At 48.5% G+C, this 15,000-nt stretch overlaps 1 protein-coding gene across 1 annotated transcript in view; it reads left to right on the top strand.

Annotated features, from left to right (window-relative positions):
- The window catches only part of itfg1 (integrin alpha FG-GAP repeat containing 1), a 157,447-nt gene that overhangs the window by 115,867 nt on the left and 26,580 nt on the right, over positions 1-15,000 (top strand). The window contains exons 13-14 of the mRNA XM_087793023.1: positions 9,178-9,221; positions 11,422-11,500. Of these exons, the coding sequence (XP_087649149.1) occupies positions 9,178-9,221; positions 11,422-11,500 (123 nt within the window). The remainder of the gene's footprint in view (positions 1-9,177; positions 9,222-11,421; positions 11,501-15,000) is intronic.

Genomic DNA, 15,000 nt, shown 5'->3' with positions numbered 1-15,000 from the left:
TTCCCCTTTTTCTAAACTAAGACGGGACTGAAACGATCTAAAGGAGTTGGTTTGAGAAGTGAAAAGATGATCAGATAGGTATCGTCAGGTCGCTCTCTATGTTACCGTCTAAACTTCCTTCATTAGAGACTAATGGAAGGATTAATAACCAGGATGGAGCTGATGATCCTGGAGGAGCTGATGACTGTCAAAGCCAATGATCTTCTCAGCTGCTCTCACGATGCGCTGCAGCTTCTTTTGGCAGGACACTGTGCAGGTACCACACGGTGATGCATCATGGGTGGTGGGGCTCTTGCTCTCCTCAGTCTGTGGAGGAAGTACAGGCGCTGGTGGGCTTTTTTGGCCAGTGAGCTCAGAATTTATATGTTGCAGGACTAGCCGCTCGAAGCACTTCATGAGGATGGAGTGAGTGCGATCAGACGGTAGTCGTTGTAGCTGGAGATGGACGACTTCTTTGTGACTGGGATGATGGTGGTGGCTTTGAGGCCTGAGAGGACAACAGATTGTCTCAGTGAGAAGTTGAAGATGTCGGTGACAAAATCTGTGAGCTCCTCTGCACAGTCTCTCAGGACACGACCAGTAATGTTATCACGACCCTGGGCTTTCCGTGGGTTTGTGCCTCTGAGGCATCGCCTCACACTCTCTGGGGATAGCGTGAGCGCCTGGTCCTCAAGAGGAGGTGTTGTCTTCTGTGCCTGGTCCTCAGGAGGAGGTGTTGTCTTCTGTGCCTGTGTGCTGTTGTTTGCCTCAAAGTGAGCGAATAAGTCGTTTGTTGTTTTAGTCCATTATAGTCTGCATCCCTTGCCAAAGGTTCCTGGTGTCTCTGCTGTCGTTGAAGCGGTCAGCAATCCTCCTGGAGAACCCCCTGTTGGCCATCCTGATACCTCGTGACAGGTTAGCCCTGGCCGTCCTCAGACCCATCTTGTCTCCAGCTTTGAAGGATGTGTTCCGAGCTCTCAAGAACCAGTAGACTTTACTTGTCAGTCATGGCTTCTGGTTGGCCCAAATGGAGATGGTTCTGGTGACCGAGACATCGTCCATGTACTCTTGGAGGTCTGAGGTGCCGTTGTAGGTGGCTGCTTCTCTGAACATGCTCCAGTCTGTGGTGGAGGAGCAGTCCTGGAGTGCTTCTGTAGAACCCTCAGGCCACACGCGACTCAGCCTTTTAGCTGGTTTGTTGACAGCGGCCTGTCTGCTGGCATTAGCATAGCAGTGGTGAGGTCTGAGGCTCCGAGATGGTGGAGAGGACGATCTATGTAGGCACCTTGGTGTGTGTAGTAAACATGGTCCAGGATATTGTTGCCTCGTGTTGGGAAGTTGATGTGTTGTGTTAGTTGTGGAAACACGTTCTTTGGGTTGGCTTGGTTGAAACCTCCAGCCAGGATGAGGAAGATATCTGGGTGGTGCTGTCTGCTGGTCACTGCTGTGCTGGTGGCATTCTGTTGTTATTGGAGACGGGGGGTGTATGATGCCACTAATGGCAGGTAGAAAGGCCGGAATTGAATAATCGTAGACTCATAAACCGAGATGAGCAGTGTTTGTAGACCATAGCAGCGATTGTAGACCATAGAAGTGTTTGTAGACCATAGCAGCGTTTGTAGACCATAGCAGCGATTGTAGACCATAGAAGTGTTTGTAGACCATAGCAGCGATTGTAGACCATAAAAGTGTTTGTAGACCATAGCAGCGATTGTAGACCATAGAAGTGTTTGTAGACCATAGCAGCGTTTGTAGACCATAGAAGTGTTTGTAGACCATAGCAGCGATTGTAGACCATAGAAGTGGTTGTAGACCATAGCAGCGATTGTAGACCATAGAAGTGTTTGTAGACCATAGCAGCGATTGTAGACCATAGAAGTGTTTGTAGACCATAGCAGCGTTTGTAGACCATAGAAGTGTTTGTAGACCATAGCAGCGATTGTAGACCATAGAAGTGTTTGTAGACCATAGCAGCGTTTGTAGACCATAGCAGCGATTGTAGACCATAGAAGTGTTTGTAGACCATAGCAGCGATTGTAGACCATAGAAGTGTTTGTAGACCATAGCAGCGTTTGTAGACCATAGCAGCGATTGTAGACCATAGAAGTGTTTGTAGACCATAGCAGCGATTGTAGACCATAAAAGTGTTTGTAGACCATAGCAGCGATTGTAGACCATAGAAGTGTTTGTAGACCATAGCAGCGTTTGTAGACCATAGAAGTGTTTGTAGACCATAGCAGCGATTGTAGACCATAGACGTGGTTGTAGACCATAGCAGCGATTGTAGACCATAGAAGTGTTTGTAGACCATAGCAGCGATTGTAGACCATAGAAGTGTTTGTAGACCATAGCAGCGTTTGTAGACCATAGAAGTGTTTGTAGACCATAGCAGCGATTGTAGACCATAGAAGTGTTTGTAGACCATAGCAGCGTTTGTAGACCATAGAAGTGTTTGTAGACCATAGAAGTGTTTGTAGACCATAGCAGCGTTTGTAGACCATAGCAGTGTTTGTAGACCATAGCAGCGTTTGTAGACCATAGCAGCGTTTGTAGACCATAGAAGTGTTTGTAGACCATAGCAGCGATTGTAGACCATAGAAGTGTTTGTAGACCATAGCAGCGATTGTAGACCATAGAAGTGTTTGTAGACCATAGCAGCGTTTGTAGACCATAGCAGTGTTTGTAGACCATAGCAGCGTTTGTGGCACCAGGCGTCGTTGACGTAAACACAGAGTCCGTCGCCACGTGTCTTCCCCCCTCGACGAGCTCTCTGTCCCCCCGATATCACGTGTTCCCGGTCAGATCATGACAATGACTGAGAACGAGAGGATACACTGACTATAGTAGATTTTAAAAGCTGATGTTTGGACATATTTTGTTTTTTCTGTTCTGGTCATTTACCCAAACAAGAACAAGGTGTCGCTAAAATGTCCTTAAATCATTTCCAAAATGATCAAAATGTATCGAATGACATCGTGAGATTGTGTTGATTGTGTTGATTGTGTTGATTGTATCGCTGCAGCACTAATTATGATCGTTCAATCTTCATTCTGCTCCTTTTTAATCTCTTCAACGAGAGCCAGAAGTTAGTTCTTTAAGTGGTGAATAAGATGAAATGGAGCGAGTGGCTCTGAGGTCAAGGGTTGCAACAGGTCAGAGACGATCAGAAGGTCAAAGGGCAAACACAAGATGCAGCAGCGACACCTGCTCGTCAGGATGATGGAGGTTTGACACACACCAGTTCATCCTCGATCAGGTCGTCCCTCATCCCAACCTGCTGCTCTGCTGCCGAACAAAGGCCTTGTTTCTGCGCCGCCGAGCAGCGAGTGTTTTCCCAGCAGACGTGTGAAGCTATTCTGGGCGTGTTTTGTCCGGAGCAGCTTATGTTGTTACACGTCAACCTGGGAGTGAAGTGTGAAGAACGAACGCTGCCTCCACCAGAAACACTCGTTTAAAGCTTCTCACACGAGTGTGATGTCAGCTGAGCCCACACACACACACACACACACACACACACACACACACACACACACACACACCCCCACACACTCAAACACACACACACACACACACACACACACACACACACACACACACACACACACACACACACTCAAACACACACTCAAACACACACACACACACACACAAACACACACACACACACACACACTCAAACACACACACACACACACTCAAACACACACACACACACTCAAACACACACTCAAACACACACACACACACACACACACACACTCAAACACACACACACACACAGACACTCAAACACACTCACACTCGAACACACACACACACACACTCAAACACACACACACACTCTCACACACACACACACTCTCACACACACACACACACTCACACACACACTCACGCAAACACATGCACACACACACAGTTCACAAACACACACACACACTCCACACATGTCCACACTAAGACACACACACACACACACACATACCACACATGCCAACGCTGACACACAAACACAGACTCCACACATGCCCAAACTAACACACACACACACACACACACACACACACACGACACATGCCAACGCTAACACACAAACACACACTCCACACACTAACACACTCCACACATGCCCACGCTGCCGGACACACACATACTCTCACACACACACACACTCTCAGCTCCTGCAGCAACACTCTATCCACTGAGATGTGAAGGACTCTCGTGTTTTCTTTTCTCCTTCTGTCTTTTCCTGGTCAACAGTAGAATCTTCAAATAGATGAATTCACTCGTTAACTGTGTTCATTTGCTGCTTGTCATTAGCATCACACACAAGTCGCTACACACACGTTGAGTACGAGTTCAACACAACATGAACGTAATGAGCACGAGTTCAACACAACATGAACGTAGACGCGGCTGAAGAAGAATCTGCTTCTAACGGTCACTGGGTAAGACTCGGTTCTGGGACTGTTTGGATTCCAGTTCCTGTTGTGACCCTGTTCGTCGACTTAGACTCGCTCACGTCCCAAAGACCAGTCAAAGACCGAACCCCCCCGACTGGTGAGCAGTCTTTACTTCACTTAAGATCCCTTTTGTCGGCTCTCGTGGCCCTTTGGATCAAACCCTGGTCAGCAGGTGCTCCCCTACAGACCCCCCACCCTGGCCTCCCAGCGAGGGTCCTGGTGACCCACATGGTGGTCTTGGACAGTAGAGGAAGGATAACTGTGGCACCAGTTACAGAGGGCAGTGAAGGGTGACACAGGAACCTGATCTCAGGTGCTACCATGGGGGGCCGTCGAGGGGCAGAACTCTGCACTTGCATCATAATCCCGTTCATGGTTGAGTTTAAAGACCTGGATCTTCCTCCTGTCAAATCTCTCCTGGGATCTGATTGGTCCTGAGAACCAGGAAGACTGACTCAGAGGTCACCTGACCAGATAAGGAAGTGACTCTTCCCATACCGGACAAGGTCAGTTTGAGTCTTAAAAGAGTGACCCAGGTTTGAAGGTCAAAGAAGACACGCTCGTAATCCTTATGCTGAATCGATTTCCTGGATCACCTCAGGTTTTGAACCTGGAGAACTGAAGGATGGTAATTCCCGACGATCGATCCGTCCTTTGACCATAGACTTCGGTCCCGAACCTGTGATGTGTCGACCTCGGGTCTGCTTGTGGAGACGACGTCGACTCTTAAGATACTAGTCTGTAGCTCCAGGTGTCGACGACCAGGAACAGGCTGATCCCTGTTGTCTTCAGCCGCCCAACCAAGACCACTTCTTCTCTAGGAACCGAAGTCACAATCTCAGAGCCGACCTTCGCTCATGTTCGGTTCGTATCGTAACGGTGTCGTCGTATCGTAGCGGTGCCGTCGTATCGTAACGGTATCGTCGTATCGTAACGGTGTCGTCGTATCGTAGCGGTGTCGTCGTATCGTAGCGGTGTCGTGGTATCGTAACGGAGTCGTGGTATCGTGACGGTGTCGTGGTATCGTAGCGGTGTCATCGTATCGTAGCGGTGTCGTGGTATCGTAATGGTGTCGTCGTATCGTAGCGGTGTCATCGTATCGTAGCGGTGTCGTCGTATCGTAACGCTGTCGTCGTATCGTAACGGTGTCGTCGTATCGTAGCGGTGTCGTCGTATCGTAGCGGTGTCGTCGTATCGTAACGGTGTCGTCGTATCGTAGCGGTGTCGTGGTATCGTAACGGAGTCGTGGTATCGTAATGGTGACGTCGTATCGTAGCGGTGTCATCGTATCGTAGCGGTGTCGTCGTATCGTAGCGGTGTCGTCGTATCGTAACGGTGTCGTCGTATCGTAGCGGTGTCGTGGTATCGTAACGGAGTCGTGGTATCGTAATGGTGTCGTCGTATCGTAGCGGTGTCATCGTATCGTAGCGGTGTCGTCGTATCGTAGCGGTGTCGTCGTATCGTAACGGTGTCGTCGTATCGTAGCGGTGTCGGCGTATCGTAGCGGTGTCGTCGTATCGTAACGGTGTCGTCGTATCGTAGCGGTGTCGTCGTATCGTAGCGGTGTCGTCGTATCGTAGCGGTGTCGTCGTATCGTAGCGGTGTCGTCGTATCGTAGCGGTGTCGTCGTATCGTAACGGTGTCGTCGTATCGTAACGGTGTCGTCGTATCGTAACGGTGTCGTCGTATCGTAACGGTGTCGTCGTATCGTAGCGGTGTCGTCGTATCGTAGCGGTGTCGTCGTATCGTAACGGTGTTGTGGTATCGTAGCGGTGTCGTCGTATCGTAGCGGTGTCGTCGTATCGTAGTGGTGTCGTCGTATCGTAACGGTGTCGTCGTATCGTAGCGGTGTCGTCGTATCGTAGCGGTGTCGTCGTATCGTAGCGGTGTCGTCGTATCGTAGCGGTGTCGTCGTATCGTAGCGGTGTCGTCGTATCGTAGCGGTGTCGTCGTATCGTAGCGGTGTCGTCGTATCGTAACGGTGCCGTCGTATCGTAGCGGTGCCGTCGTATCGTAACGGTGTCGTCGTATCGTAACGGTGTCGTCGTATCGTAGCGGTGTCGTCGTATCGTAGCGGTGTCGTCGTATCGTAGCGGTGTCGTCGTATCGTAACGGTGTCGTCGTATCGTAGCGGTGTCGTCGTATCGTAGCGGTGTCGTCGTATCGTAGCGGTGTCGTCGTATCGTAGCGGTGTCGTCGTATCGTAGCGGTGTCGTCGTATCGTAGCGGTGTCGTCGTATCGTAGCGGTGTCGTCGTATCGTAGCGGTGTCGTCGTATCGTAGCCGTGTCGTCGTATCGTAGCCGTGTCGTCGTATCGTAGCCGTGTCGTCGTATCGTAGCGGTGTCGTCGTATCGTAGCGGTGTCGTCGTATCGTAGCGGTGTCGTCGTATCGTAGCGGTGTCGTCGTATCGTAACGGTGTCGTCGTATCGTAGCGGTGTCGTCGTATCGTAGCGGTGTCATCGTAGCGGTGTCGTTGTATCGTAGCGGTGTCGTCGTATCGTAGCGGTGTCGTCGTATCGTAACGGTGTCGTCGTATCGTAGCGGTGTCGTCGTATCGTAGCGGTGTCGTCGTATCGTAACGGTGTCGTCGTATCGTAACGGTGTCGTTGTATCGTAGCGGTGTCGTCGTATCGTAACGTGTCGTCGTATCGTAACGTGTCGTCGTATCGTAGCGGTGTCGTCGTATCGTAGCGTTGTCGTCGTATCGTAGCGGTGTCGTCGTATCGTAGCGGTGTCGTCGTATCGTAGCGGTGTCGTCGTATCGTAGCGGTGTCGTCGTATCGTAGCGGTGTCGTCGTATCGTAGCGGTGTCGTCGTATCGTAGCGGTGTCGTCGTATCGTAGCGGTGTCGTCGTATCGTAGCGGTGTCGTCGTATCGTAGCGGTGTCGTCGTATCGTAACGGTGTCGTCGTATCGTAGCGGTGTCGTCGTATCGTAGCGGTGTCGTCGTATCGTAGCGGTGTCGTCGTATCGTAACGGTGTCGTCGTATCGTAGCGGTGTCGTCGTATCGTAACGGTGTCGTCGTATCGTAGCGGTGTCGTCTTATCGTAACGGTGTCGTCTTATCGTAACGGTGTCGTCGTATCGTAACGGTGTCGTGGTATCGTAGCGGTGTCGTCGTATCGTAGCGGTGTCGTCGTATCGTAGCGGTGTCGTCGTATCGTAACGGTGTCGTCGTATCGTAGCGGTGTCGTCGTATCGTAGCGGTGTCGTCGTATCGTAGCGGTGTCGTCGTATCGTAGCGGTGTCGTCGTATCGTAGCGGTGTCGTCGTATCGTAACGGTGTCGTCGTATCGTAGCGGTGTCATCGTAGCGGTGTCGTTGTATCGTAGCGGTGTCGTCGTATCGTAGCGGTGTCGTCGTATCGTAACGGTGTCGTCGTATCGTAGCGGTGTCGTCGTATCGTAGCGGTGTCGTCGTATCGTAACGGTGTCGTCGTATCGTAACGGTGTCGTTGTATCGTAGCGGTGTCGTCGTATCGTAACGTGTCGTCGTATCGTAACGGTGTCGTCTTGAGGTTGTCCTGACGGTCGAGTGTCATCAGGTGTCAAACATTGAAGCAGACCAGGATCAAAGGACGTGTTCATCCGACTGGATTGTTCTTCAGGCAACATCAGGAAACATCAAAGCGCATCATTTGCTTGAGCCTCACGTAGAGTTTTTTAATGTTTCGTCGAAGCCGAGGTTGTTTCGCCGCGAGGATCATGTGATGCGTTCGAGAACGTTGTTGCACGACCTTTGACCCTCTTCACTGGAGACCACCGCGATGGAATAGCTTTTCAGAATCTGTATTTCATTTATTTTCTAAATTAATAAATGACCAACTCCATGCTTTCATATGGATTTTATAAACAATTATTAAAAGCAAATATGTCATATTTGTTCATATAACAATAACGTGTGTGATTTGAATAATTTTTATTGTTATATTTAATGTATTTAATCACTGTTTCTCTAAATGTTTCTTTATTTTAATTCATTTATTTGACTCTGTATTTACATAAATGTATGTATCTTTTATTTATTTGTTCAATTTATGTTGAAATCTCTATTTTCTTTCGTTTTAAAATCATTTTATACACATTTTTTTAGGATTTTATTTTTTATTTTTCATTTTTTCACACCATAGTCATTTTATTAGATGTTTTCAATTTCAATTTTTTCAACTACTTATTACTTTATAAAGTTGCTCTTTTCCTTGATTTTCTGGAACTCCTGTGTTGTTATCAGTTTTATCTTGATCTTTAAAGTATATACTTTATTGAATATTGTTTTGATTGTTTAAGTTCTTTGTGACCCTGGTCTGGAAAAGCTCTATATAAATAAATATTACTTACTTACTTACTTACTAATAATGGCTTCACTCCTCCTCCAGCTGTGATCACGCTTTGTTTATACATCGAGTCCCTTGGAGGTGGAGACCCTTGATGACACGCGGTGACAAACCTCCATGCTCGACCAGTCACAGCAGAGTGGGTGTGGTTATGGTCAACAAGATTTCATCTCCAGAAGAACAAAGTGTTGTCAGTGGGCGGAGCTTAAGATCATTTTCTAATGATTCAATGAAGTCTTCACTGAGGTCCTCGTGGTCAGACTCTGGTGTCTTCACTGATCTCACGAGAGGATCGTGAAGAAGAAACTCTGGAGAAGGATCTTCATGTGGATGTTCTTGAGCCAGAGCATGAGGTCAGAGGGTGCGAACACATGCTGACCTTCAGTCTGTCTCTTCCAGTGCTCAGCGGCCTCTGCTCCAGCGACTGTCCAGACAACATCACGGTGAGTCTTCGTGTTCCTCTCCTCCTTCACACTCCCTTCTTTCTTCAGCTCCACTCGTACTTCCTCTTCCTATTTCTCCTCATTCTCCTCCTCCTCGTTTTTTTTCTCATCATCTTCTAATCCTTTTTCCTCTCTCTCTTCCCCTCCTCCTTGTCTTTTCCTCCTCCTTCTTGTTTCATCTCATACTCCTTTCTTTTCTCCTTCTTTAATATCTTCTCCAACTTCTTTTCTTTTCCTCTTCATTCTCTCCTTCCTTCTTATCCGTCTTCTTCTAATTTTCATATTCTCATGTTCTTCTTTCCTCTTCCTTCTTTTACCTATATTATCCTCCTTTTTCTCCTCTTCTTCCTCATTCTCCCCATTCTCTTTCCTCCCTATCTTATTCTCATATTCATTTCTCTTCTCCCTTTTCTCCTCATTATCTTTCTCTTCCTACTATTTTTCCTCCTCCTTTCCCGTCTTGTTCTCTTTCTTATTTTTTTCCTCCTCTTTCCCCTCCTTCTTATCCTCTTCTGTCTTCTTCACCGTTTTCTTGTACTCTTCTTCTACCTTCACCTCTAGTCCTCCTTTTTCTTTTCCATCTGGTCCTCCTTCTTTCTCCTTCTATATCGTTTTCTTTTACTTCTATTTCATATCCTCGTTCCTCTCTTTCTTTTGTTATCATCGATCTTCTCTTTCTCCTCATCACACCCGTGAACATGTGCTTCTCTTCCATCACTCCTCTATCTCCATCCTTCACTTCTGATATCTCGTAACTGTTGTCACTTTCATTGTTTCTCCACATGTTCTGTCGTTCATCGTCTTCTCACCTTTATTCGCACTAAAAAACATCACTATATCATCCTCAAACATCATTGTTATCACCTGTCAATCATGCACCTGGACAGTGACTCTCTGACTCACACACGTGCTGCGCTTCCCTCACATGAAGGTGTTTGAGATCCTCAGACGTCACTTCATCATAAAGACATGATGAAGTGATCATGTCTGTTGTGACAGTCAGGAGAGGAGGAGGAGGAGGAGGAGGAGGAGAGGGAGGAGGGAGAGAGGGAGAGATGAAGGAGGGAGAGGGAGAGATGAAGGAGGGAGAGGGAGAGATGAAGGAGGAGGAGAGAGAGAAGGAGGAGGAGGGAGAGAGGGAATGATGGAGGAGGTGATAGATGGAGGAGAAGAGCAGTAGAAACAGCAACAACTCGTCCACTGAATCATCTTCATCTTCTTCATCTTCATCTTCTTCTTCATCTTCATCATCATCTTCATCATCATCATCTTCTTCATCATCGTCATCATCATCTTCATCATCATCATCATCTTCATCTTCTTCATCTTCATCATCATCGTCATCATCATCTTCATCATCATCTTCATCATCTTCATCTTCATCATCATCGTCATCATCATCTTCATCATCATCTTCATCTTCTTCATCTTCATCATCATCGTCATCATCATCTTCATCATCATCTTCATCATCATCTTCATCATCTTCATCTTCTTCATCTTCTTCTTCATCTTCTTCTTCATCTTCATCATCATCGTCATCGTCATCATCATCATCATCTTCATCATCTTCATCATCATCATCATCTTCATCTTCATCATCTTCATCATCTTCATCATCTTCTTCATCATCTTCTTCATCTTCATCATCTTCATCATCTTCATCAACATCATCTTCATCTTCATAATCTTCAACATCATCATCATCATCCTCATCTTCCATCTTCATCAACATCATCATCATCATCTTCTTCATCATCTTCATCTTCATCTTCATCTTCATCATCTTCATCTCCATCATCATCATCATCTTCATCATCTTCAACATCATCATCTTCATCATCATCTTCATCATCTTCATCATCATCATCATCTTCATCTCCATCATCATCATCATCATCTTCATCATCTTCAACATCATCATCTTCAACATCATCATCTTCATCATCTTCAACATCATCATCTTCATCATCATCTTCATCATCATCATCTTCATCATCTTCAACATCATCATCTTCATCGCTCACAAACATCTCATCTGTCATTGAATTAAAAAAACAACAAAAGTCAATATTTGAACCTGAACGCATCGAGAGTTGATGGAGTGATGTGTGTACTTGTGTGTAAATGTGTATAATTGTGTGTAACTGTGTATAATTGTGTGTACTTGTGTGTAACTGTGTATAATTGTGTGTCGCAGCCGTTCGGAGTGAACCAGCCCGGTCCTTGCGTCATGTACACCACGGTGGACGCCAACGGCTACTTGAAGAAGTCTTCAGGTGAGGCTCGATCGATGGTTTTAAAAAAGTCTGCTTCATTATCTGGTGCTGCTGGTGACAGACGTCCAGCTCTTGAGAGAAGAGATAATAGCTTGGTATCGATTCTTCTGCGTCCACGTGAGAGAAGGACCTGAAGGTCTGAGAAGAAGAAGAAGCATCAGATGTTGTTCCTGCAGCACATGTGACGTTTGTCAGAATATTATTTATGTCTTATAACTTATAACTTATATATGTTTTTATACCTTTGAATAATTGAATCAATACATTAATTTAATAACAATTAATGTTTTTACACATATAGTTCATTGCTCTGAGCTCAGTCAGAAATGGTCGAAACCTCTTTCAAGAGACTAAACTCTATTCTCACCTGAAGTCGTCGGCTCTGTCTGGACCAGAGAAGAAGCTCGTCCTCCGGGAGAGACTCGGAGTAGATCCTCCCTGAGGAACTGAGTCTGTTTCATGAAAGTTGTCAAAGGTCGTCACCGAGTTGTCGGAGCTGCAGGAGTTCTTGTGTCGTGAACTTAGAACCCAGAGGGTGGTTCCTCCTCCGGAGACACTGGGTCTGGTCCTGCTGGTCCTGCTGGTCCTGCTGGTCCTGCTGGTCCTGCTGGTCCTGCTGGTCCTGCTGGTCCTGCCGAGGCTCAGCAGAACAGACGTGTTCTCTGGTCGGATGCGAGCGGACGAGCGGCTCAGACGCCGCGATGAGGACGAGACGCCGCGACAGCTGCGGGTCACGCGTGTTTAAATATAGTCGACATGTCAGTGCGAGCTGTCACTCTCCATCAAACACACGCATCAACAAAAACATGAACCCACGACCTCCTCGTCCAACTGCAGCTCTGACGAGGACATGAACCCACGACCTCCTCGTCCAACTGCAGCTCTGACGAGAACATGAACCCACGACCTCCTCGTTCAACTGCAGCTCTGACGAGGACATGAACCCACGACCTCCTCGTTCAACTGCAGCTCTGACGAGAACATGAACCCACAACCTCCTCGTTCAACTGCAGCTCTGACGAGAACATGAACCCACGACCTCCTCATCCAACTGCAGCTCTGACGAGGACATGAACCCACGACCTCCTCGTCCAACTGCAGCTCTGACGAGGACATGAACCCACGACCTCCTCATCCAACTGCAGCTCTGACGAGGACATGAACCCACGACCTCCTCGTCCAACTGCAGCTCTGACGAGGACATGAACCCACGACCTCCTCGTTCAACTGCAGCTCTGACGAGGACATGAACCCATGACCTCCTCTTTCATCTGCAGCTCTGACGAGGACATGAACCCACGACCTCCTCGTTCAACTGCAGCTCTGACGAGGACATGAACCCATGACCTCCTCTTTCATCTGCAGCTCTGACGAGAACATGAACCCACAACCTCCTCGTTCAACTGCAGCTCTGACGAGAACATGAACCCACGACCTCCTCATCCAACTGCAGCTCTGACGAGGACATGAACCCACGACCTCCTCGTCCAACTGCAGCTCTGACGAGGACATGAACCCACGACCTCCTCGTTCAACTGCAGCTCTGACGAGGACATGAACCCATGACCTCCTCTTTCATCTGCAGCTCTGACGAGGACATGAACCCACGACCTCCTCGTTCAACTGCAGCTCTGACGAGGACATGAACCCATGACCTCCTCTTTCATCTGCAGCTCTGACGAGGACATGAACCCACGACCTCCTCGTTCAACTGCAGCTCTGACGAGGACATGAACCCACGACCTCCTCGTTCAACTGCAGCTCTGACGAGGACATGAACCCATGACCTCCTCTTTCATCTGCAGCTCTGACGAGGACATGAACCCACGACCTCCTCGTTCAACTGCAGCTCTGACGAGGACATGAACCCACGACCTCCTCGTTCAACTGCAGCTCTGACGAGAACATGAACCCACGACCTCCTCGTCCAACTGCAGCTCTGACGAGGACATGAACCCACAACCTCCTCGTTCAACTGCAGCTCTGACGAGAACATGAACCCATGACCTCCTCGTTCAACTGCAGCTCTGACGAGAACATGAACCCACGACCTCCTCGTTCAACTGCAGCTCTGACGAGAACATGAACCCACGACCTTCTCGTTCAACTACATCTGACGAGGACATGAACCCACGACCTCCTCGTTCAACTGCAGCTCTGACGAGAACATGAACCCACGACCTCCTCGTTCAACTGCAGCTCTGACGAGAACATGAACCCACGACCTCCTCGTTCAACTGCAGCTCTGACGAGAACATGAACCCACGACCTCCTCGTTCAACTGCAGCTCTGACGAGAACATGAACCCACGACCTCCTCGTTCAACTGCAGCTCTGACGAGAACATGAACCCACGACCTCCTCGTTCAACTGCAGCTCTGACGAGAACATGAACCCATGACCTCCTCGTCCAACTGCAGCTCTGACGAGAACATGAACCCACGACCTCCTCGTTCAACTGCAGCTCTGACGAGAACATGAACCCACGACCTCCTCGTTCAACTGCAGCTCTGACGAGAACATGAACCCACGACCTCCTCGTTCAACTGCAGCTCTGACGAGAACATGAACCCACGACCTCCTCGTCCAACTGCAGCTCTGACGAGAACATGAACCCACGACCTCCTCATTCAACTGCAGCTCTGACGAGGACATGAACCCACGACCTCCTCGTTCAACTACAGCTCTGACGAGTACATGAACCCACGACCTCCTCATTCAACTGCAGCTCTGACGAGGACATGAACCCACGACCTCCTCGTTCAACTGCAGCTCTGATGAGAACATGAACCCACGACCTCCTCGTCCAACTGCAGCTCTGACGAGAACATGAACCCACGACCTCCTCGTTCAACTGCAGCTCTGACGAGAACATGAACCCACGACCTTCTCGTTCAACTGCAGCTCTGATGAGAACATGAACCCACGACCTCCTCGTCCAACTGCAGCTCTGACGAGAACATGAACCCACGACCTCCTCGTTCAAGTGCAGCTCTGACGAGAACATGAACCCACGACCTTCTCGTTCAACTACATCTGACGAGGACATGAACCCATGACCTCCTCGTTCAACTGCAGCTCTGATGAGAACATGAACCCACGACCTCCTCGTCCAACTGCAGCTCTGACGAGAACATGAACCCACGACCTCCTCGTTCAAGTGCAGCTCTGACGAGAACATGAACCCACGACCTTCTCGTTCAACTACATCTGACGAGGACATGAACCCATGACCTCCTCGTTCAACTGCAGCTCTGACGAGAACATGAACCCACGACCTCCTCGTTCAACTGCAGCTCTGACGAGGACATGAACCCACGACCTCCTCATTCAACTGCAGCTCTGACGAGGACATGAACCCATGACCTCCTCGTTCAACTGCAGCTCTGACGAGGACATGAACCCACGACCTCCTCGTCCAACTGCAGCTCTGACGAGGACATGAACCCATGACCTCCTCGTTCAACTGCAGCTCTGACGAGAACATGAACCCACGACCTC

The sequence above is a fragment of the Callionymus lyra genome, chromosome 6 (genome assembly GCF_982586985.1).
Source record: "Callionymus lyra chromosome 6, fCalLyr1.hap1.1, whole genome shotgun sequence".
In the NCBI taxonomy this organism is placed as follows: Eukaryota; Metazoa; Chordata; class Actinopteri; order Syngnathiformes; family Callionymidae; genus Callionymus; species Callionymus lyra.
The sequence above is the reverse complement of the archived record's forward strand: the minus strand, read 5'-3'. Positions and strand labels throughout refer to the sequence as shown.